Here is a 24,880-nt window from a genome sequence, read left to right on the forward strand (position 1 = left end):
GATGGATTAAAATATCTTTGCCTATTACCAGATCTAACCTTAAAGTATTTAAAAACAGAACATACAGGTACAAATGAAGAAGCTGTAGAGGTCTTTCAAAAACCTGGTTGCTGCAATTAAAAAGAGTAGGACTGTTTTCTGTATAGCATCATCAAACATCATCAAACCCTTTCTGAACTGCAGGATAAAGATGAATGGAAATTATGACTGCTCTAACTGGTGTTATCTATTAAAAGTAACCTGTTTATCTTTTATTAAAGCGTAAGTATAGTTCCATTCATTCTCAACTCCAAACTTTCTTCCATGTCAATGGACTGAACCCCACCTTGTCCTCTGCACACAAGACTTAAAGCTACAGATTTCATAGATTTTAATTTTCTTTTGAAATCAAAGAAACATCATCACAATATAACATACAATAGAATAAATATATAATGCCATTAGTAGGATACATGCCAAAAGGATTCTGATTTAGTCATTTCCATTCTGTAATCTGTTTAAGACAGGTATATAAGCATAAAATGTGCACTGAGGATATGTGAAATTTTTTTTCTATTAAAAGGTCAGTAAGCTGTATTATTTAAAATAGAGAAAATAAATCCACAAGCGTTAAGATTTAACAGCCATCTACACGGCATCTTCTTCAATCACCCAGTCTGGAACCGAGTAATTCACAGACACCTTGGCAGCTACTGAACAGCATCTTACCTTAACGTCTACTTGCCGATCAAACCTAACTCCCTGAACTAGGTTTGTAGACGCAAACAGACAAATTAAAAACATGCATGTAAAAAATATACATGTGAATTTTCAAGAGAAACCCGTACTCATATCTGCCCCTGCAAAAGTCTGTTCAATAAAGATGGTGTTGAAAGAAGAGATCCTGTTTGACTAGTCTCCATCACATTACATTGGGTCTTCACAGTCATTATAGCTGAACAACACATCATATATCCTTATAAATCAACACTAAGGTCACATGCAGAGCTCCACTGTAGGCCTTCAATAACCAGTATGTTCATCCTCCCCAGGTAGAAGAGAGGAAGAGATCTGAGTCATACCTTGTAAGAACAATGATGCTTTCTCTAAAAAATAAATTCATGAGCTTCTAGACATTGTATCCACTATCACTGTAGTGCCTGCAAGTTATTCAAAGGGTTCTTAAAAAAAAAAAAAAATTACGGAAATCTGTTTTGCAAAGTATTCACTTAGAAAGGAGGAAAGCACAGCACATACTTTAGCTCTTCAATTCATTTAAAAAATGTTTAAGGACATTACGGGTAATACTGACATTTTTGAAAGGGCGAACAACTAAATGTTTAGATGACAAGCAAATTTGAGTTCTCAGTTGTCAAAGAAAATGTCAGTGATTTTATATTCTAATTCAATAACAAGCCTAGGACTGCCTGCTATCCCCAAATCTAAAGCAAAACTCACTGATCATAGTGAAAGTGATAAATCTGGGGGTGTACATGTGACATTCTCTGGAAAACTCTTAATTTGCAGTTCCTTGTAACGATTCATTCATTCACAAATCTTAACATTTGAAAACTCCTCATTTTTGCGGGCATATAGTTAAGAAAGTTTCTGGTAGCAGTTGAAGACAGAAGAGCCAAACCCAAGATTTTCTCCAGTTACTGAATACAGCGTGGGATACAAAACTATTAAGCCAGATTCACCCCTAAACCACTTCTGGGTCTGCCAGGAACTGAACGCTCCTGACTCTGGCTACATCTGGACACATCAAGGCACTGCAGAATCAAGCCTTCTGTCCTGAGAAAGCGCATCATCTGTCCATAAGAGAAATGACAAAAAAAAAAAAAAAAAAAAAAGACAGAGTTTACACACATGAAAGCCCATTCTAGGAACTGAGCAACTGCAGGCACACCAAACCCGCACACAGGAGCTTCAGTTTCACTCTGCTGTTGAAGTGCAATATTATACCTCCCTCTAAATGCAATGGTTTGCAAAACAAATAATTCTTATGTAAGTTGTGTGGGTAAAAAAAAAACCCTCTAACCATTATTTAAATTTATTACCCCTAATTTCCATCTTCCAAATAGAGAAATTATTACTGACTTCAATGCTCATTCCTTGTCCCCAGCTAAATTCCCACAGGAGTCTGAATGCTGAATGCATCTTCCTGCATTTACACACTTCTGCTTTATGCCAGAAACGGGGACTTGGTTTTGAAGCAAGGTTTAATATTTCTTCCTACGGGCCGAGTGGCCACATTTTGTGAAGGAGACTTACTCACTGAGGAACACCACTGGGCGTTACCCTCAGAACTGCACCGGCAGGTCACTGATACTGCCTCCTACAGCAAAGCCCCCTCAGAGCACTCTCAGACACTGCTGAGGTATTTTCTTATGTGTTTGGGTTTTTTTTTCTTTTCTTTGTGTTGGTTTGGTTTGGGGTTTTTTTTTGGCAGGGAGAGGGTAGGATAGGAAAGGCACAGAAGAGAGTGAATAAAAAAAACCCCAAAAACCTACAAACAGTAATGCAAGGCCACGATCACCTCAAGAACTAGAGCCCTTTTACATGGGAAATCCTACAGTCTTTTGAGGCTTTTTTGTAGGTAATTGGTAATTAATATCATTCTCTCCCTATGCAAAGTCATCAGAAAATTGAAGTGCCTTCATCCTGTTATAAACCCGGCAGAGTCAGTTTAATGGAAGGATTTCCTCCAGTAAGGTTGTGAAAAAGCTAAAATGTTGCCTCCGTGAGAGAAGCTGAATGACTGAAATACTGGCAAAAAACCACTCTTTTGAGAGTAACAAATCAATGTAAAAATATCTGCCAATAAAAAAAAAAATAAAAATAACGCAGTAGACATTTACTGCTCCTCACTAAGTCATGGACACACATGCGGCCAAGATCCCAAGCTTCAGCATCAGCGTCAAATGGATGTTGACAATTAGCAGGGGCTGGTTCTCCCTCAACTTCCTCATTAAGCTTGCTCACCACCACTGGCCACCGCGGAGGAAGGCAGGCAGCAGCTCAGTAAAGCAGTAGCTTCCAACAGCAGCATCCCCTCTAGTACCTGGAACCTTGCAGCAGCACCCGGATTTTTTAATGCAGCAACGGATGGGTACGTGTGTGTGGCTCCAGCCCCAGCGCTGCAGCACTGGAGCCTGCGGAGGCTTAAACAACTATTTTTCCCTCACATCAGTACTGAGACAGAGGTGAAGGAACTAGGAACTCTGGAGTTCAGGAAAATCCCATTCTCCTTCCTTTCTTACGCAAGAGAGTAAACCATCAAGTAAATAGTCAAGGACACAAAAAAAAGAAACAGAAAAATGGGGACCAGCACTGCAGCAATAGGTTTTGTGCTAATTCAGATGGCTATTTACAGATAGCTACCCACATGAAGGCTATCAGAACCTGACAAAGCACTGGAAAGATACACGGTAGTTTCACCTAGGTATTAAAAAAAAAACAACCCGAAATAATTTAAAACTATTTTTAGAAATATCTGTATGGACTATCTAAATAGGATCAAAACTTTTAGTCTGAACGAAATTCCCGCACACAGCAGTGGCATCCCATAAGAAGATACAAATTCCATATATGCCAGTGGTCCATATATGGAACATATACGCTCTGGCATATGCCCAAAGTGTCTTCCAATCTCTCTAAGGCTAAAAATGGGACTGCAAAATTAATTTATCCTAATTAAATTAAGACAGGTTTCTTGCTATTCTGCTTGTTCTACCAAACTAAGTGAATGACAACCACCACAGCATACATCACAGGAGCACATTTCTTTCTTGCTCCTCTCAATCATTTAGATACGAACACAAATAAAAATAGCAAATGCAAGCATAAAATTGCTATTACTGAATCTAAGATATTTTGCATTCATTTAAAAGGTCTTTGTTCCAACAATTCCCAGTCAGTTTAGAGAGTAATGGTGAATGGCACACACATGAAGTGCCTCTCAACATGAAATCTCTCCCTTGCGGTTTTCTGTCCTGCAGAGCACAGGATTTTTTGTTGCAATCACGGGCAACCGCAGGGAAGGCTACAAAGCGTGAAGCACAATGTTTAATGTTTTTTTGCAGAGATGTAATACAAAACTCTTGCTGTAGTTCTAGAGATTTTTTTGTCTTGAATATGCCACACAATTCCTGCAATTAATCACTTAATACAATCTGTCTATGCTTCTTAGGCAACAGGTGAAAAGAACTAGTGAAAAATAACCTTCTATTACTGTTACTAATGTGGCAACAGGACGATGGAAAAACTGGGACTTCAGAAAACGCAGTACATGGAGGGAGTTTGTAAAAATTTTGCTCCTCCTCCCACCCCAGTCCCCATTTTAAATGCCCTTCTCCAAAGTAATTCTGAGAACATGGGATTTTTCAGAGAGTTTTTGACAGTGGAAATATTAAATTCCGATTACACTTAGCAAAGGAAATCTAGAGCTAAAACTCTAGCACCCTGCAGTAGTCTCCTTCACACTGCCTTGACTGTTGCACTGAATACCCAGTGCCCTATTGTCAGCCACTGGGATAACCCCACTGGCACTGCTACAAAAACCACGACTGTCCTCTGAGGATGCCCTCCCAAACTCTAGTGTAAGCATTATACCAGAAACGATGCTAAGAGCAGGAGCCCTCATAGAAATTTGATGACTTCTGGTACTTAGTGACCAATGAGTCGCTATGGCCCTCTGGTGCTAAGCAGCCCAAGCAGGTAAGGACAGCCATACTACAAAGCCACGGATACCCAACTACGTTCCTGAAGTGGTACCACATGGGCTTTTTGCTCTACCACAGCTGCGTTCAGTAATTTTTTTTGGCAATGACCTATAGAATCATAGAATCATTTAGGTTGGAAAAGATCTTTAAGATTATCAAGTCCAACCGTAAACCTAACACTGCTAAATCCACCACTAAACCATGTACCTGAGGACCACTTCTACAGGTCTTTTAAATACCTCCAGGGATAGTAACTAGCCACTTCCCTGGACCTATGGAATAGCTCATCAGCATTCAGCTACTATAACCTGTAAAATCAGTAGGCTGTTAGCCCACACACAAGGAGAGTCAAAGACCTGGACACGTCCCCACTCATGATCTCTTGATCCTGCTCGTACCAAACACGGCGTGATTTTGCTTGCAGTTTGAAAGTGTGATTTGGAAGCAAGAGTCTCGGCAACTCGTGAAAACATGAACTGAGACAGGGTTCTGCAGCAAGCCAAATTTCATCTGAACTAGAAAGGCACAAGAGTGGCTTAATTTATCTTTTTCCTGTCTCAAAGCTTTTGGTTTGCATGATGCTCCTGTTAGTGGGATTAGGACCCTATTTCATCTGTTCTGACAGCTTCCTAGTTAACTACTGTCATCCTAGAAAACCTGAGGAGACTTCACAGTCTGCTAAATTAATCCCTAAAGAACAAATATATCCCATCACACAACATACTCAAAATATTGGCGGCTTCTTAAGCTCACCTCCAGACAGTGAGAAAGCAAGAGAGCATTCTGTATATGAAAGCAACTGGGCCTGGACAACAACTGGAGTCAGAAGTTCCAACATGGTGAAGAAAAGCAAGAGCACAGGGGGTGTTGCAGCTTTTTGGAGAATCTGGTCTACAAAACTGTAGAAATCCTTCCATTTTTGAGCAAATGTGCCTTTCTTTGAAGGATCAGTGTTCTTATTAATGAATCATCATTCATGTGCTCTGCATTTCATTTAATAAACAACTTTTTCAAGCTTTAATGTTCTCCTCCCAAGCGTTTTTCTTTTCTCCCAGAGGCTATAAAACAACTTTTTTTTTTTTTTTTTTCCTCAGAATCAAGAAAAACCACAACCCTTATGTCAGAGCAAATGAAGAGTAGCTCATCAGCAAGTCCAGCCTCCTCAGACTTGCTGTCTGGTGCTCCCACCACCTTCTTGGGCAATGTCGTCCATATGGCAAGAGAGGCAAGGAAAGCTCTGGGAGGGAAAGGCAGGGGCTAAAGGAGATTCCAAGGGTAAGGCAGCTGCAGAATGAAACCTTATGGGAATCTCTAAAAGATTGGAGTATATGGTATGTAAAACAGATGCCAGAAGATTTTAAGAGGGCTGTGCATAGCATTTCCCAATGGCTAACAGCCTGAGAGCGTCAGCCTTGTTCTTCTGAGACACGAGCCATCCAGACATCTGTCTGCACCCTGAGAAATGTCAGATGACCACCACCACAATGCTGGATCACCAACGGGAATGAGACTCTTCCTGTGCAAAACCTAATAAAAAGTCCTTTTCCCTTCACTAAGTTACAAGCTATGGTTCCTTTTAGTTTTGTTTGTTTAAAAAATAATGAAGTTATTTTAATGATTAATCCAGCTATACTTTTTAAAAATGGAACAACGTTCATTAAATGGAGTCAGACAAGCTGCATGGAAAACTGAAATCCTCTGTTTATCCATTCCAACAGCGCAAACTTTCCCCTGCCCCCGGCCTTCCTCCCTCAGCCCTGCCCTGAAGGGATTAACAGTTCATTTGTCATTCTGATTTAAAATTTGGTTTACTTGCTTGACAACGCAGAAATTTGTGAGAGACGCAGTCACAAGTCAACAAGGAAATAGGCTGAAACCACCAACCTACAACAGTAGCTACTGAATGCCATCCAGTTCTTCAAAATAAATACCTTCCACAGCAAGATGATCAAATATTTCTATTATTTTAGATTCGATCTCCCAGATCACAGAATTTTATCGAAATGTCTTAAAGCCCATGCCCTCTGCAAAGTCCAAGTTTTATATAAATAGTTACCACTTTTTCCAAAACCTTTGTAACTAATTTTCTGAATAGAAAAAAAACCAACCCACAACACATTTGATGGCAACGAACATTTTAATTTTCCAAGGTATGTGTCCAAGTTCTTTTGATTGACCCCTTTGCTTTTTTAAAAACTAAACAAAATTATTTATGAACAGTTAGAACTTTGTTAATAGCCTCGATTCTTCTGTGAGATATTAATGATCTGTTTTAAATTTTCACTTTAATGGTTAATCTTTGTTTATAAGAGGAAACAAGTATTACTTTGGAAATAAGCAAATGCACTCTTCAGACAATTATTAGGATTTATTTGCCCAAGGCTCAATTACCTCAAGTCAATGAACTCCAAAGAATAAAGGTCGTTGCAAGGTCATGGTAAAGTACCGAACAGGACACAGGTAAAGACAGACATTAGACCATAATTTCCTCATGGCTTACAATATTCCCTTCCCCCTTCTTCTCCCCTCATTTCATAGGATTTATATTAAAAACTAAAGTTTCCTTTCTGCACAGATTTTTCAACACACAGCTCCCTTCGTATCTCTAACCGCTCTTTATTTTCTACCAAGGAAATTAAACACTATAAAAATGCTTCTTTAGTCAAGAAAATCCTTTTTCCTTGTAAAATAGACCAATTTGCTGCTGATACACACAGTAAGTCTGCCGCAGCATGCCCCAAAACACTTCAAACATGGTAGGGGGGTTGGACTAGCTGATCTCCAGAGGTCCCTTCCAACCCCTCTAATTCTGTGATTCACCATTTTGAGTGAAGAAGTGCTCTTAGATACAGAACCCATACCACAGCCCCCTGTGCACACAGCAAAGTGTCTCTGCAGTTAATTAGTCAAAAGGGCAAGATTAGGCAAGAGAGAGAGATTAATTTACCTGACAGGACATCCACTCCATACTCAGTTTGTGGCAACAAGAATGCAGCTGAATCACAGCCTCAAGGCATGCCCCAATGGTGGGGCTGGGCTACATTTCATATAAGACATGGAGGTTTGGCTGGGCTTTGTGGATCTGTTTACTCACTCACTCCTTCCTTGCTCTCAGGGACTCTCTCATTCCCTATTCCTTTCAGCAGAGGAAAAAAAGCTGGACAAACAAGAAGTGAGAAAAGAGCTGGGAAGGACAAATGGGGGAAAAAAAAAGCACTACGGTAGCAAGTCAAGATGCAGCATCCCTCCTTCCCACCCTGGTATCGGTGCCAGCTCTCTAACCTCAACGCCAGTCCCTTGAACCTACTGTCACATCAGTCCCTATGTTTTCAATAGCTTCCTGGTACCCACTTCCATCATTTCACTTCACCAACCTTTCTATTGACCACCTTGCCGCCTCTGTTCACCAGGGAGTATCACTCCAGAGTCTTTTTCAGCTCTGGTGCCATTTCAGTCTCTCCTACTGCCCTGGGCATCAATGACTTTGAAGAACTTGGAGGGAGAAAGCAATATTAACGAGTGTAAAAAGTGGGAATGGGGGGAAACAGGAACACGGAAGAGAAATGGAACAAGGCTTGCTCCAAAAGTTTTGGATCATGAGGCCAGACGCAGTGACACCTAGTAAAACCAATACTCAGGACATACGTCCTCAAGAACAGGCAAAGTAGTCACCTCCATCAGGTGAGCCTAGAAGTACAGCACGCAGTTAAAAGCATGTCACAGAAATTCAGGCAGCATATTTCATGCTGAAAACATGCTGGAACCATAAAATGACTAGTGTCAATAGATATTTACATTTTAACTTGCGCTTTTTCCAAAAGGATGAGCAAGTGGCTCTTCACTATTACAGAGGTAAGCAAAAAAAAAAACACCCAACTTTTAATTGATGGCATCACAACTGCACTGTCCAACCTTGCTGTCGTAAATCAAAGGCATTACCCTGTCTAGCCCTCAAGCGACTGGACATTTCTTTTTACTTTGAGCCACCAAATAACTACGCCAAATAGCACCGTGCTGCCTCTGCTCTGGTACAACAGGGCTGTGCATTCAAGGCAGCTGATAAGTGCTGAGCTGAAGGACGCAGATCATCACCGTGACCACAGCAAACATTTGGCTTTAAGCAAAGCATTCGCAAGAAGACCTGGACACTCCCACCAGCTCAATTCCTGTCATGCTCCTCCACCCCAACGCTCTTCCCTCCACGATCAAATACGCAGCTGCTCTGGCTGGCGGTTTGTTCAGCAGGCTCCATCCTTCATCTCTAAGTGCCTCCCAACAACCCATAACGCTGGGCAAACTGTATCTCTCGTCTGTAAGCTCTCTCTCCTAGGTAAGAAAATTAGGCACCGCTGCAAAGCACTTGCCTTTGAGAAAGTCTTTCAAGTACATACACAGTGCTGTATGTTTACGTTGGGAGAAGACAAGGTCAACAACACACACCTCGTGCTTAGACAGGCAGAGAGAGAGGCTGGCACTGGACCCCAGGTCCATCACAGTCCACTCCACCACACTGGTAGCCCAGCGGAATTTGCAGCCCAGCTCTTGCAAAGCATCGCTTTGCTCTGTGGTGACACTGTGCCTTCACCAACACCCATCTCAAGATCTAGTAATTTGCTTCAACCTTAAAAAACCTGATCTGAACAGGACAGAATCCTACCCTCTATCCCATTTCAAGGCAAAAAGATGTTTAATAATTATTAGTATAGTCATCTCCTCAAGGAGTTCACCTTTGAATTGAAAGTTAGAAATATGGAAAGATTAAAAAAAACCCTGAAACTACTGAGGTATAATAAAAATTGGTGAACTTTAAGTTATTTTCTCTTACAAGTGGAACATCACACAAGCAGCACTTCAAAGTGCAAGCTACACGTCCAGCCCCTTACTGACCCACTGACTATCTGAATTTGAATTTCAGCACAGTACTGGCTTCTCATCAAACTTGTACCACAGTATTGTAAACCCACTTGAACCCAACTTTCAACAAGGCAGACCTGCCTGTCTTGTGAATCTCTGTTGTCCTCCTGCTCACACCACATTCGTAAATGAGCTGCTGATAAAAGGCACAAAACACGAAAATGAACTCAGTCTCTGTCCTGTCTAGTTCTACACTGCATGAATTTACACCAAATATGTTTGTCGGTTATTTCTTCCCTTTCAATGCTTGGTAGTTAAATAATGAAGAAATACTTCTGGTTGGCAAATAACAATTCCGGTGCCAAATGTTAGTACAAGGTATTGGAGCAGCTGTGACTGTGGTAAGAGTCCACATGGGTCAGAACAAATATCCTGTATTATTACAGAACAAATAACCTATATTATGTATTACTGCAGAAATACGTGCTGCCACAAACAAAAAAAGACAAAAATTAATTATCACAAAACTCTCATAGTAATTCATGCCAACTGTAGCCACAAGTACTGCAGAATAGTTGGTGCTGTGGTACTGTAGAGCAGCTAACATTTCACACAGAGTAAGGGTCCCTTCTAGGAAGACATTAGCAGTTACTGGTATTTTGCAACATAGCAGACATCCAAATTTAATCACCCCTGGCATCTCTGCATCCACATGGACTGAAGTGGGTATAGAAGAACCTGCCCCAAGTGGTGATACAGTCAGTGGTTCCCTGTTGTCCTTCAGATGGACTTCACAGAAACTACTTTGACCAACACTGCATTAAGCTGGCTGAGAACCACCGACATGAAACAGCCACATTCACCTCAGGTTTGTCACATCTCCAGTTTACCTTTTCAATCAAAACATAGTATCTTTTCCTTTTTTCTCTTTATGAAATATTTGCCTGCTTCTAAAGAAAAGATCAGTTTAAGTTTAACGATGGTTTGTCTGGTTGTGTTTCAACTCAATTAATAGACAATTTAGTCTGCCAAGTTCCAATTTACAACCAGGTTCTGCCTTAGTGAAATAACAAACTGACCACACACCAACAGGGTCTAACAATGTTGAGCTCTGAGGAATATTTATTTCTCTGACAACTTTATGATAAAAATCAGTAAGAGGATTTGCCCTATTGACCATCAAATATTTCTAACAGTTTTTCCCTTTGTGAAAACATGTGCAGACAAATTTGAATCCTGTGCTGTTTGAATGCTGTAATTACAGAAAACTCATAGTTATAAATGCCAGAATTTGCAATAAAAACTCCAGCCAGGAAAATATTTTCCAGTGGGATTTTCATGAAGCTCTTCTTGTCAAGCAACTGAGTTTACTCTTGTTGTCTTACTAAAACAAGAACGTCAAAAAAAATCGCGCACCCTTAAGTTTACTATGCTTAAAGAATATATGCATGTGGGGCTGTTTTTTGGGGGAATTTTTTTCCTTAGTTAGGGTATGTGGACAACAGACTTGAAAAACAATCCAAAATGTACAGAGTCTCAGAAGAGAAGAAGCAAAGGACGGTTCTGGATTTTAAAAAAACAACCCAATCTAAATAATCTTGTTTGAAAAACTGTAACAAGCACCACAAAACCTGGACTCTAGTTTCTTATCCTTGGACTTTTCATACAGTGAAGTCAGTGACTTGGAGGAGTCCAGATCTTCCAGTTTAGGCTGGCATCACAGCCACTTCTACATGAGGACATTGGTCAATCATGACACACAACACAATGGTATTACAGACACTTAAGGTAGACATGGCCTCTTTATACCAACTAGCCTTCAGGACTATGTATTTCTGAAGAAATAAAAATTTAAATTATAATACCTTTAAAATGCTGGTTCTACAAATAACCCAGAGCATGAACCACAGAAGACTGAGGTGTTATATTTTCTTACTATTAAGCTGAGTAAACATTAGTTCAATTTATATTTATGCCCCATGTGTAGCCGGCAAGGTTTCAAGCATTTAATTGCAAGATAAAATTTCAAAAACAAATGAAAATAATTATGTATTCAGATGTATTAAAAATATCTCACACCATATATATATATTTTTATGGCCCTCATGCTTTATTAGATTTTCCAAAAATCCAATTCAATTAACATTAGCAATAGCAATTAGCATGCTGCCAGGAACATCAAGACTTGTATCCAAATATCTCTGCATGCCATCATTATGGCTGTTCATGTACTTCAAAAAGAAGATTAAAAGCATGATTGAAGAGGTTGTTAATGTTTTACATGAAGGTTCTTTTCTTTTAGTTCATCTGGTTGTACAAAAGCTCATTTTGTTGATCCATCACTTTTCTGATTAGTCTGATGAATGACTTATATCTGCATACTTCTGTGGTATAACACGACTGCATTCATTTAACAATCAATCAAAGACAATAACATACTGAGGAAGATATCACTTAGTTTTGCTTATCAGTTTGCTTAGCAAGAGCAAATTCTCAGACTCCTGAAAATGAAATGTTGCAACTTAAAATGACATAAATGTCTTGTTTTGATTCAGTATAGTTTGACTGCCTAAACATACTTTAAATAATTTATTTCCAGATGGCATTAAAAGCTATAAATGAGTTGTTCTTTTCACTGGAAGTTTAAATAAGGCCAAAACCAGTTTTAACTTCATTTTCTTTTGAATTAGTTATGATTTTTTTTCAAGGCTTATACCAAAAATCGTAACTTTTTTTTTCCACATACTATGTAGTATTGGTCTACATCATATACTTGCTTTTGCCTTTTAATTAATTCACATTAAAAACTATCGCCACTATAAAACAAAAAACACTTTATGAAAATAATCTTGTAACCTTACCATAAAAACTAAGGGCTTAATAAGTTTACCATCTTTTAATACTTTCACTATTTATATAACACAAAAATATGTACAAAGCCCTTTTAAAGTGCATAAGGAAGAGTAATAGATAAATAATTATATGGCATGAAATTACATTAATACATTATTTTTATGCACGTGGTCATAACTAAGTAACATCTGTCTTAGGACTTGTTCCCATTGACTTTAACATTGCAATGTTAAGACCTAGAACTAAAAAAATGCATGACTATTATATAACTATAAAGTATTCAGATTTAAATGAGAGTTTTTCCTAACTATATAGCTTTGAAACAACAATCTTCATATTGTATAGAGGCTTAACAAATATCTAAAAGGAGAAACAGCATTTGCCCTCTTGCAATTGAAAAACACTTCTGCTGCAGACCTCCAGCTGGAAATCTCAAATAAAGCTTACTCCAACCCTCTCAAATAAAAAAGATATTTTAATACAAACTTTGGTACAGTTTCTGACTGGTTTAGCTGCAGTCAGAATACTTCCTATTAGATAAAAGCAAAGGTCGCATAAGTCTCAGCTAACTTTTTTTTTTTTTTTTTGGTCATTTTTTGTAAAATTTGTGAGGTCCAGGTTTCACGTACTTCGGCCCGGCACAAATCCCCAAGAAAAATACAACCGTATGCACTCTGGGAGAAACCAATACACACTGCAGTGAAAAAAACACCAGGAGCCCAACTCCACTTGTATGACTTCTGGATATTCTCAGGAACTGACAGATTTCACCTGTCCACTTTCTCATACCGCAATTGGGTAGTCAAGTCTGATACACCTCTTTCACTTCTATTGCTCCCACTCTCTCGGACTTACAGACTGCTTGGAATCCTTCTCATCCTCACCTTAAAAGACAAAGCCCAACTCTGCAGAGGGCTACCAGCTTGATTTCTGAGAGGCATACAGGTACATGGCACTCCTTGATCTCAGTGTTGCTGATGGTCTAAATATTTTTTAAACTCTAAACCTTTAAAATTTGTGCAAGTTTGACAGGCTTTTCCGTTTGGGGGTTTTGGGGTTTTTTTGTTTGTGTGTTTTTTATTGTCCTCAAACTCACCGACTTCCCCGTGAAGAAAAAGGTATTTGGCTCCCTTGACAGTCAAAGCCTCATCACAGTTAAACTGTACAAAGAGCCTTGTGCAGGAGACACTATGGCTTTTCAGCTGTCGTTGGCGCAGTCATGTAGCTTCCAAACAAAGGAAAAAGCTGGGTACTTGGAATTTATTTTTAAACTCGCTCACAACCAAACGCAACTGCAAAATTCCACATCCATGTAAGAGAGGGCAAAGCTTCTGAATGTACTCAGAATTAACCTTCATTAGCTACAAATGCTGTTACTTTACGCACACAATCAACTGTTGCGATAAAGCAAAGCCTAGGTTACTTAGCTATCGCACAGCCAAGAGACAAAAGGGTAGCATAAGGGTTTATTTCAGAGCACTCAGACTCACGTTCCTATAATTATTAGTACTTAAGAGTTTGAGTTATTTTTCCCTTCAGCAACTCCTCTACTAGATGAAGTGGATTTTTGCAGTGAGACACTGCTTGTCTTTCAGACACAGCATAATGCAGTCTAGGCAATAAATTCTCTCCTACTGTGTGCTTTGCAATTACAATTCCTCACCGATATCATAACTCAACACGGTAATAAAAAATAATCAGTATTTATGTAATGCCTGTGGATTAAAACTTTTCTTACACCATTGAAGTGATGCAAAAGTTAGCTGGTTTTAGAGGTTATGAAACGTACCCAGACAAGGAGCAACAGATTTCTTTTCACTGTCCCACAGTAGCCCAGCATTCCAACTATGATGAGGAAACAGCAGACTGCAATCATGACCGGGTGGACCACAGGAAAGTAAGTCAAAATGACAGCCTCCTCCACCCTAAAACCAATCGGAAACAGAATCAAAGAAAAGTATAATCGCACAAAAACAATACAGAAGAAAAACATAATATAGCCATTAAGACAAAAATGGTAGACCAGCAGATGTGTTATTTCCAGTACCTTACAAGTTTCACAGAAATCTTTTCTATGTGGTTTTAAAGTCGAATGCTGCATTCGGGTACCAGAAAGTAATGCATCATCCAAAATCTCTTTGGGGCAAAGGTGATCCTCCTGTCCTGCACTTGCACAGTATGTAGCACAATGAGGCCCTGTTCCATCACCAGCGCTCATAAGCACTGCTATAATAAAACTAACAGCATTCCTAAATCTCTGGACTGAATAAAGTATTCAAAAACCAAACAGTAATATAATATAGTTACATGTTGGCAAAGGGCCAGAAATTGATCCCTGTCAGAAGAGAAAGGCACAGGAATAAAACAAGACTGAATTCATCTCTTTCCCCTTTCCCTAATTTCAACTGATGCCAGAAATGGTTGCAAAAAAACACCTTTTAACAAAACAATAATTAGCTCAACTGAAGGCTTCTTAATTCTAGAAATCCTAATTAGGAAACTTCCCATACTGAATGAACTGCAATCAATCACCCACATAGATTAATAAGTTTAAGGAAAACTTTACCTTGTTTCTGCAGTTAAAGTGAGAACATTATTCAGGTAGTCTCTCATCCAAGCAGAAACACCTAACACGCTGATGGACATCAACTAAAAAGAAAAGATGAAGTTATTTATCACACATTTTAAAAAATTTCAAGTTCATTCATAATTTAAGTAGAGCATCAATCACGAACAACATCTTTCATGCATTCATTTAACTGAACAGCACACCATCCCAAAACCACACCCATCTTCTGTATGCTTAGAGTTGGTTTGTTGTCCAAGTATTTAGGGAGACAGTGACAGTTATCTTCCAGTATAGATAATTAATGCCTGGAATACCTTCTCTTCCACCCAGTGGAGTGATCCCAGTGCTGGCTCAAGTCCCACCACTGCAAAACGTACCACAGAAGCAACAGGGAGGATTTAAGCTGCTAAAATCAGTGACTCTTTCAGGGCTCACAGGTGATATCCGCCAGTCTGTATGAAACCACAAAGCTATCTTCAGGTACGCAGCCAGTGAAGAATAACCCATACAGGATACAACAGTAGTGATACACTCACACATAGAAGTGGAGATTTGTCTTGGGGTCAAATTTAGAAGAATCTGATTCTCTCGCTCATTCAGGTAGTCATATCATGAACACTACATCTCAGTTCCCTGAACCGTAGAATGACAATAAAACTACTGCATTTCAATTATAAACCCCAGGTCATCAAACCATTTGGGTACTTAACCTGCCAGGCACTTGAGAGGCATAAAGCCACTACAGTTTCACCGTGACTGCTCCTACAGCAAGCAAACCCCTGAGACTGAACCCACCTACAACTGCCACCACCTCAGCAGACCTGGATTTCTGTCACCTGATGCCATCGTGCGCTCCAGCACACTTGGGATCTACCAGCCGAAGCTCTGGCCTCTGATTTTCTTGAGAAGCCAAACCCAAACGACGTGGTCAGAAGATAACTGACCATGACAGCACCAGCTCTTCTGCTGCTGTAGCAGAGGTACCGCTAGAGGACAAGGCACTCTTCATGGCACTTGTCCGTGTATTTTGCACTGGGTAATACAATGACAGCAGCCAGGTAAGTCAGTATGCCCTTCCTCCTGGAGGAAGGCTCAGCAGCAGTCATCCCCGCCTTTGTGCATGTTCTCTGGCCCTGAGAGCACTGCATCTCCTCTTGCACGCACAGGACAGATGGAGCACTGCTCCCCAAACAGAAGATGAGAGGTACAGCTACAAACTCCTTCAAGGACAGGAGGGAACTACTAGGCTTTCCTACAAAACAGAGTGAAGTTAAAGTTATAATGCCACTGCTTACTTCTCAAACTATTTCAGGGAATTCAGCTGGTTTATCACACCCAAAGGAGAATTTAGGAATATCAGTCTCGTGTGGCACCTAAGCCTGAACTGCAGCTCAGGGGCTGACCCTGGCAGACTCTGGACTTCAGAAGCACCCCTGTCTAGCTGAAGAAGGGAGACCTAAGCATGCTGGCTCTCCTGAATACTAATGTTTTCATGCATTGCCTAGGTGTATTCCAGGAAACCTCCGCATTACACTAACAGCTTCTTAAATCAGTGAGAAGTGCTAATCTCCCCCGTTGCTTTCAGCAGCTAGCTTCCCACATGCCCTCAATATTTCCCCTAAAGTTGTTATGAAGAACAAGTTAACAGATTCAAACCTAAGAAAAGTCTCTCTGTGTCCTTACTGGCTCCTTTGCCTGCAGCACGGCCACAGCAGGCTACTTCTGCCTTTAAAATTTCACAAGAAGTCCCAGTGGCTACCCCATGGCTTCCTCCTGCTTTTCAAAACCGATGCACAAAGTTCATGTGCTGCCTTGGTTCTGGGTGGTGCCAGTGAGAGCCCTGGGTGCTCAGCACGCTGCAAGCATAGTCCTGAAAGCTAGTGCATGCTGCAAGTCTACTACGTACACACATGTCCTTTACGCTCTGTGGGATCCGTTTTGGTTGCTGGAACAGTAGGAGTAAAGAGCGTTTTCTGTTATTTGCAGGAAGCTGCAGAAGCAAAGTAAAGATGACGACTAGAGCCTCCTCCTAGATAAACTCCTTGACAATGGCTGCCTCCTTGGAAGAAAGCATGAGGCAAATATACCACACAAGCAATAAAAAACATGTTGCTAACACAAAGAGAGGTAAAGACAACTACAGACAACTACAAGCAGCCAGCCTGCCTTCTTATGGTCAAAAAGCAACAGAAAACATTTTAACCCTCCACACCTCTCTGTAAGGCCGATACGCACAGACACAGTGTTGGCTCACACTTCCACTCTGTTTACAGCAAAATACTTAAGATAAATTTGGTTACTTTGCTTTATAGCAGTGGTGCTCAGGACTGAGAAGTCCATCAAAACCACGCTCCCCAGCAACTTTTAATAAGAGCCAGATGGTCCTGCTACAAAATCTGTACCAGAAAAATGTTCACTTGCTAAATAATACTCTTCCTCCCATGCCAGACTGGTGGACTGCCCAGTCCCTGCTCTCTATTAGGAACTCGCAGGCTGCACTCGCTTTCGTTCCGTGCTCGGTATGCGGCAATATATTCCCGTACAGCAAGGAGAGGAGGTGGATTCCTTGGAAGAAGGCAAGAGATCGCTTCTTCAACAGAGGTAACATTTGGCAGGCAAAACAGTCATCACAAGGATATTGTAGCCTGCAGGTTACTCGGAGACAACAGGGAGATCATGGAGCAAACAGCTAAAAGGCAGAGGGGACAGAAAGAACTTCCCAGAAACCAAAAGAAATGAGCAGAACCCTGCCACTGAGAGAATCACTCAGTTTGCTAGAAGAAAGGACTTGCCTACAAAGATGTATCACGAAGGAAGAGAACTTATATTTCTGATCTAAGTTGAGTTTTCCCTACCTAGATATGTATTTTTTTCCCCACATAAAATCAGTGAGGGGAAAGCCTAGGCAGACACATCGCCAAGCTGTGGCCAACACACGGCCACATAACTTCTACAGAAACGCTTAATGGCCATATCATGCAACATGACTCTCTTTTCGCTTATCAAGAATAGCAACTGGAAGAAAAGGTGCTTCCTTTCACTTAGGAAACATAACCTTCACTAATAATGTAACTACATGAACACTATTTCAGTTCATATGAAGATGCTCTCTATGAAAGGTCTCCCACTTCATTCAAAAAGCTTTTAGCCATTTAGATCCCCCTGGCCGTTCTTCTTCAGTGTAAATACCCAAAAGCCAATTACTACTGTTTCTTGCTGGACATAAATTACATGCAAGAAAATTCCCCCTATAATCTCTGTGAGAGCCAGGCTACAGCTCACACGCTCACCTACCCCGTGCCCTGAAGGATCTCACCACCATTAACTCCTTCAGGTGCTACTGAACTTCTGCTACGCCTACGAGGCACATATGGTATCAACACAAGAGCTAGCTCAGCATTTCTCTAATACCATACATGCACAACACCTTACCTCACTGCTACACAGATGTTACAGGCACATTACATGCACAACACCCTCCTGCCAACCAGACAAATTCCTTGGGAGGCACCTTTGTCACCCTGTTTTGAAGAAAGTCCAAAGTGAATTATTACTCCGAATGACCTGAAAGCCAGAGGGCTGAGACACACTGGATTCACACCCATGAAAGTCAGTAACACTGTCAAACTGGGGCAGCATAAAGACATTGCTCAGAAAGAGAATAGTCAAATACTCAAGAAGTTCCTCTTGAACAGAGAGGCCTGTGAAAGAGCAAACTGTGATATCCCAAAAAAGCAATTCAGCTATAGGTTGATTACAAGAAGGTGTATTTCACAGCACGTAACCTGGCAGGTGCTCAGTAGCTCTTCGTTAGCAAAGATAAATGCTGGGAAAAAAGTCATATCCCTTCCGATATGCAAAAGCGAGCCTCTGGGCAGGAACACCCTGCTTCCTTTCACACAGGAAACATAACCTTCACCAATAATGTAACTACATGAACACTTTCAGTTCATACGAAGCAGCTCTCTATGAAGGGTCTCTCACTTCATTCAAAAAGCTTGCTCACCTACTCCACAACCACAGTGGAACCACAGAGAACCCCCCACACACCAGACCTCCACAGCCTCCTGCGTATGGCTCAACATATGCATGTGCTGCCCTGTAAAGCGCTAAGCATCCTCAAGTGACAGTGGACATGAAGGAGGCTCCAGGCAACCACCACTTCACACTACTTAGGGCAGAGGCAGATCTTCAGCTAGCGGCAGCGGAATTACACTAACACCAGCAGCACAACAGCCCATGGGCTTGGTAGGCAGGAACAGAAACAACCTCCCCAAAAACCTTGATGTGCATCCAGACCCACCCACAACGAACAGCAGTCACGTCGCTGCAATTCACTGCCATGCAATTTTCAAGGAGGCAGGGGCATGGTCCTGATTACAGTTTTTCTTGGTTCATTTGGAGGGCAGAAAAAAAGGCAGCCTTAAAAAACTGGCAGCCCCTACTTCAGCCATTGTTTTTTAACTGATTTAGATGTAAAATACTGCTGTATCAAGCAATCAGACGAAAGGACGCAAGTTTATGAGAACTAAAAATACCAAAATAATTCTCACCACATTAGCAATTACATCATTTCACCAGAAAGTTTTCATCCAAGCTTCTCTGATGACAGCCAGTCTGCTGTGCTGTAAACATAATATGATAGTAGGCAGTAAAACATGTTTATTTGTTGCAGCTGGCTGCACAAGTCACTGTGGGTTTCATTCTGAACCATCACAGTATGTTATATAGCCATCAACATGACACTGAAGAGTTTACAAAACTGCCTTCTGTCATACTTTATTTTAAATATATTTTCACCCTGATTAAACAAAGGTAATAAATTTTGTTTTTATATACGAGCAATATGCAGATCACACAATAATATATAAAAATTCAAACTAATTTATAGCATAAAGTTTTTAAAGCTACTAGAGCTTTCTCAGACAACCGAATTACAATACCCAACAATAGACTCCAACTATTAGAAGTGGTCATTTCCAAGCATAAATTGTCTTTGGACCTCTTGTACATAAATTATCCATCAAAATGAAAACATCAAAGTATATATTTTAAGCCCTTACTGTGACAGTACTAGTCACAATGTCTTTGAGGCCATACCTAAACTGGAAAATAAATCTGGAAAATTTTCAATTAATAAATAAACATGAAATTCTGTCTTTAAGGGAGCAACTCCAATTGCTGTTAACTATTTACACTCCTGTTTTCATTCTGTTGTCACTTTTTTCATTCAAACACTATAACAACTTAATTTTTTTAACAATGAAAGTGTCTTTGCTCAAATCGGAGAGAAGGGTGGCTTTTCTTAATTACTGAACGGGAAGAAAGACTTAAAGTACCTTCCACATTAAAAATCACACACGTTTCTTTTTATTCAAACAGATGGGACAAATAACTTCAGGCCACGCTCTGCTACCCGTACAGAAGGCTGACTAGCAGCACTACGGAGCAACTTGCTTTGCAGAAAAGGTTTCCAGCTCCAAGGAAATTACTTCCAAGATATGACAACATTCATCAGAATACATCCTTTAATTTTAGTAAAGAAATAATCCTTGAGAAATTTTTCCAGTTAAAATTGATTTGAGTAACCTAAGCTGTGACTTACTGAAGTGTGGGGGGGGTGGGGTGAAAAAATCACTACAAGGTCATGAATAGAGCACGTTGCAATGTTTTCACAGCATTTGCATTATTAAGTTCAATATTCAGATCATTGAACACACACAGATGACTCAGATCCCTGGCCAAACAGACGGCTACATTTTTTTGGGAGGGAAGGGCATAAGGGCGGGGGAGAGAGGGACAAGAGGTCTTGTTTTTCTGTATTACCTGGCAAAAACACTTGAATGTTTACAGAGAGAAGGGTGGCCTATAAAAAAGGAAATTCCCCTATTCCCCACTAACGCACTTTCGTTCTACAGACGTGCCAACACTTCGTTTTAGCTAAGGTTCCTACGCAGGGTTATGCCTTGGTCCCCTCCCACTTGCAAACAGCTGAAGCATGTACTTATTTGCACTTTGAATCCGCGTTTGCTTGCACAGCTGTAACAGCGAGTGAACAACCTGCTCCATGTTTGGCACGGGCTGGAACTTGCACACTTTGCAATAAGGCAACTGCCAGAGGGAGCAGTGACAGGCTGCTAAAGGGGAAAGCAGGCAAGTTTTCCAGCAGTTGGCTGCGCAAAGATCCTATGGCAGGGCAGCATAAAGAACTGTGCAGTAAGAGCACAACTGTGTAAACAGGTTGAGATACAGTTCATCTCACAGCCCATTCTTCTGAGCATCAGACCCAGGTATCAAATTCTGCGCTGTGTCATGAAAAGGTACATTAAGGGCAAAGAGGGCTAAGAAATTGCATATATTCCTGCATCCATTCTCTCTGTGACTACCTAGGCACTACGTTTCTTGTTAGGACGCTATTTGTGCCACTCTTCCCTCAAAAGCAACCATCTCATTGTCAAGAGACCGTTTGCCTTTGGGGAGGCAGAGGCATGTGCTGCTGATCATGTTAATCTGCAGCAACGATCAGAGCTCAAGTATCCGATCAATATCACAAGCCACACACCACCACCATCAAGATGATACGTCTTCACTTATACACAATATATTCTTTTTTTTTTTTTTTTTGAGACAGTAGTCAATCTCTGTTGGATGCACAGACAGCAGGCAAGTGATTTTTAAACCCGGGGTGTGCAGCTGGAAGACTGATACGAGAAAAGGCTATGTATTTCCTATGACCCACAGACCTACATATCAGCTGCTTGTGGGGACATCACTTAACTTTCCTGTTTTACATGTGAATACCCATAAGCACATGAGGATTACTAAAATGAATCTGCATTTTCAAATTAAATCATACGCTCCTATAAAACTGCATGAAATTAAACTGTTCCCTATACTGTGGGAAATAGCTACAAGACATTAAAAACCAGGTATAATTAATATAAGTCTTGTCTAGTGTCTACCACAGACTCTTGAGATGATGAAAATCTTCATGATACAGAAGCAGTGCCTGGGGATTCATGAATTACTGGGTATCTATCTTCTACAGAAAGAAATGTGAATTTAAAGGTAGGGTTTGTGACTTCATGCTCAAGGTTGATGTAATGAGCTCCACACAGTTAATGGTGAGGATTACACAAAAACTGTCTGTGGTTTTACTGGATTTCTGAATGCCAATTAAGAAGTATATTAATGTCATTTCTAACACTAGGGTGGGGTCTGGGTTTATTTTTTCCTTTCCATCATTGTATCAAGCAACTCTCTTTTCAGGACCCTTTTGCAGAGACTCATCTACCCATCCACACGCCATGCAGGGTGAGCCACATCACCTATGAAGATACGTGGGATAAAAGGTTATACAGAAATACATACAAAGTTAATTTATGACTGAACTCTGCTTTACTTTGTTAGGACACAATCTGGTAAGGTAATGATGCGATATAAATATTGCACCTTGAAGACATCAAAAAGTAAGAGATTTCTCAAAGACCAGAATGAAAAGTATTTCTGGTCCTTTAAAATTCCTCCTATAGCTTGCTCTGCTGAAAACATTCCTTTAAAAGACACCATATTCCCACGGAAGCCGTGGGAATATATTTTTCTTTATACAAGAACACTAAGAAAATCAGGTTTCAATTATGCACGTCTACACTGCAGTCTCTGAAAGCAGAGTATATTAGCCTAGAATGAACACCATGTTTACACTGTCACAGGTACCCAGCCAGGCAGTGTTCATTTTAATGGGTACTACCAGTCACTTATAGTCCTTAAAAAACTGACCCTAGTTCTATTCATTCCGTGTACCTACAAGTCCCAACAATGTGAGTGGAAGTTGGAAAGCAGCAGAAACACAACCTCTACGCAGGATCTGGTTCCAGGGAAGGGAGGACAGACTGATTTTTTTTCCTCATGTCACAGTAGATTTGAAAAATGAAGCAAAAAATTACAAGATTCAACACATAACATTTGAGGTTGGAAAAAGAAGGAAACACAATACCACTGCTTCTAACCACCCTAAATTCTTCCTTGCACAACATTGCTCTAAATTCTCAGGTGGTATACATAGCCAAAGCTAGAAGATTTCAGTGTGCAAGGTATTCAAAACAAAAGGAAAACTAACTGAAAGCCTGCTCCTCTTTCATTGTGTATGATTTTTTTGTTCACAAGCACAAATTCAAGATAGATGCAAAATAATTTCCACTACCTGCCAGGAGGGTTTATTGCCTGCAACCACACAGTCTAAATTAGATGGTAGGGCTACGTACGTGAAGGAAAGCTGGGGCACTGCTCAACAGAAACAGCATATCCCCAGGCAGAAAAACCTCACAAGGTGAAGGATGTGGCAACGTCGCTGGCTTGGCTCAAACATCCAGTGACACTATTAATCATTGGTTAAGAGATCCTTACTACCTATGACACAGTCATCTGCAACTTACAACTTTGATTTGCCCCAGCCACTATAGTACAGTCATCCTCAATTACAAGCGACACAACAGCAGCTGCTCCTCCTTTACGCCTCACATGCTTACCAGAAAAAGAAGAAGAAAAAAAAGAAAAAGCTGGCAGTTTTCTCAAGCCAGAAAGTCTATACAGACTTTTTCCTGCATGTTAGCTATATTTTGCTTTTTCTTTTAAATGAGAAAACTGACAAAAAATTGTGCTGCTTTTACTTGCTGTCACAGCCTAGTTCACCAGTTTTGACTATGTATAATTTTTTGAAAGAACACACGTGGCTGAGCTGGCAAGGGAAGTAAAACAGGCCCTACACCTCTCAAAGCTATTGCTACGCGCAGTCCTCTACTGGTGTAAGTAGCCAGGTCACTGAATTTTCCCTGTACTCAGCACAGTTTTCTAGTTCCTGTTCTAGCACAACCCTGAGGGGCCACTGCCCTTGGATAATCTCCTGTGTTGAGCCTGTGCCATTGTGACAGGCTGACGATGTTCTGCCTCTGAAGGTCTCCCTAGCATAAACACTTGCAAAGGTGGTTTAATTGGGAAAGAGGCAACAGCAAAGTACAGATGAACAATGGCAACACTGCAAAATGTGGTGAGGAGGATTTCCGTGAGGACAAGTTATACAGTGCTCAAAATGAATGATGATGCTCATGTTACATTCATGACTGCTACTGAGCTGGAACAGCATCAGGAGCTCGCTGATACAGAAAAGCCCCAGCAGAACGAAAAACTCTGTAGTCTCATAAACTGCATAAAATATGTTTGTAGAGCTATCAAAACTAAATTTCTCCAAGTCCTGACATATTCCATCTCAAGATAATAAGGACCAGTACTGCCACTAAGAACAGAAAATTAGGAAGCAGTAGGAGTATATCTTCTCTCAAGCACCACTAAGATACTTATCTGCTTAGTTAAGCACTAAGTCTTGACTACAAAACACCAAATCATGCATCTTTGGAGGTCCTCTCTTTTTATTAGGCTGTCCGGAATGTAATATGCTGAAAATAGCAGTGTTACAGAGTGTAAGATCAGAAACCTGCAGAAATCAAGTTGGGTCTCTCATGCTTATTTATACATGAGGATGACAGAAGAATGAAACCAAATGTTAACTGCAGGACGTAGTCTGAAGTTCCTTGTCCAGGGCACTGTCAAAAAAACTTCAGGAAACCAGAAGACCGAGGAGGTCCTGGAACTGCAACTCCTGTTACTTTGAAAGAGACATCAAGCAGTCAGATGCACGATTCAACTGACCTTGGAAACAGCTTCCAGAAGGGCATCATCAGGTCTATTACCACAGTCAGTCATTTAATCAACAACAGTTAGCACGCTGACAACAGATTTATTCCCACCTTAGAAGAAAACACCTTTCAAGATCTGCTGCAGGTCGCAGCTCCAGAAGTACCAATCCATTCACATCCACAAAACCAGTGTTTTTCTGGAGCAGTAA

The 24,880-nt window shown here is 40.6% G+C and overlaps 1 protein-coding gene across 2 annotated transcripts in view; it reads right to left on the reverse strand.

The window, feature by feature from the left end:
• TSPAN12 (tetraspanin 12) overlaps nucleotides 1-24,880 on the reverse strand; it is a 46,039-nt gene that overhangs the window by 16,421 nt on the left and 4,738 nt on the right. For both annotated transcript variants that reach the window (XM_063323255.1, XM_063323256.1), the window contains exons 3-4: nucleotides 14,977-15,059; nucleotides 14,200-14,335 (exon numbers count right to left, since the gene is read on the reverse strand). In XM_063323255.1, the coding sequence (XP_063179325.1) occupies nucleotides 14,200-14,335; nucleotides 14,977-15,059 (219 nt within the window). The remainder of the gene's footprint in view (nucleotides 1-14,199; nucleotides 14,336-14,976; nucleotides 15,060-24,880) is intronic.

This window comes from Chroicocephalus ridibundus, chromosome 1 (genome assembly GCF_963924245.1).
Source record: "Chroicocephalus ridibundus chromosome 1, bChrRid1.1, whole genome shotgun sequence".
Lineage (NCBI taxonomy): Eukaryota > Metazoa > Chordata > Aves > Charadriiformes > Laridae > Chroicocephalus > Chroicocephalus ridibundus.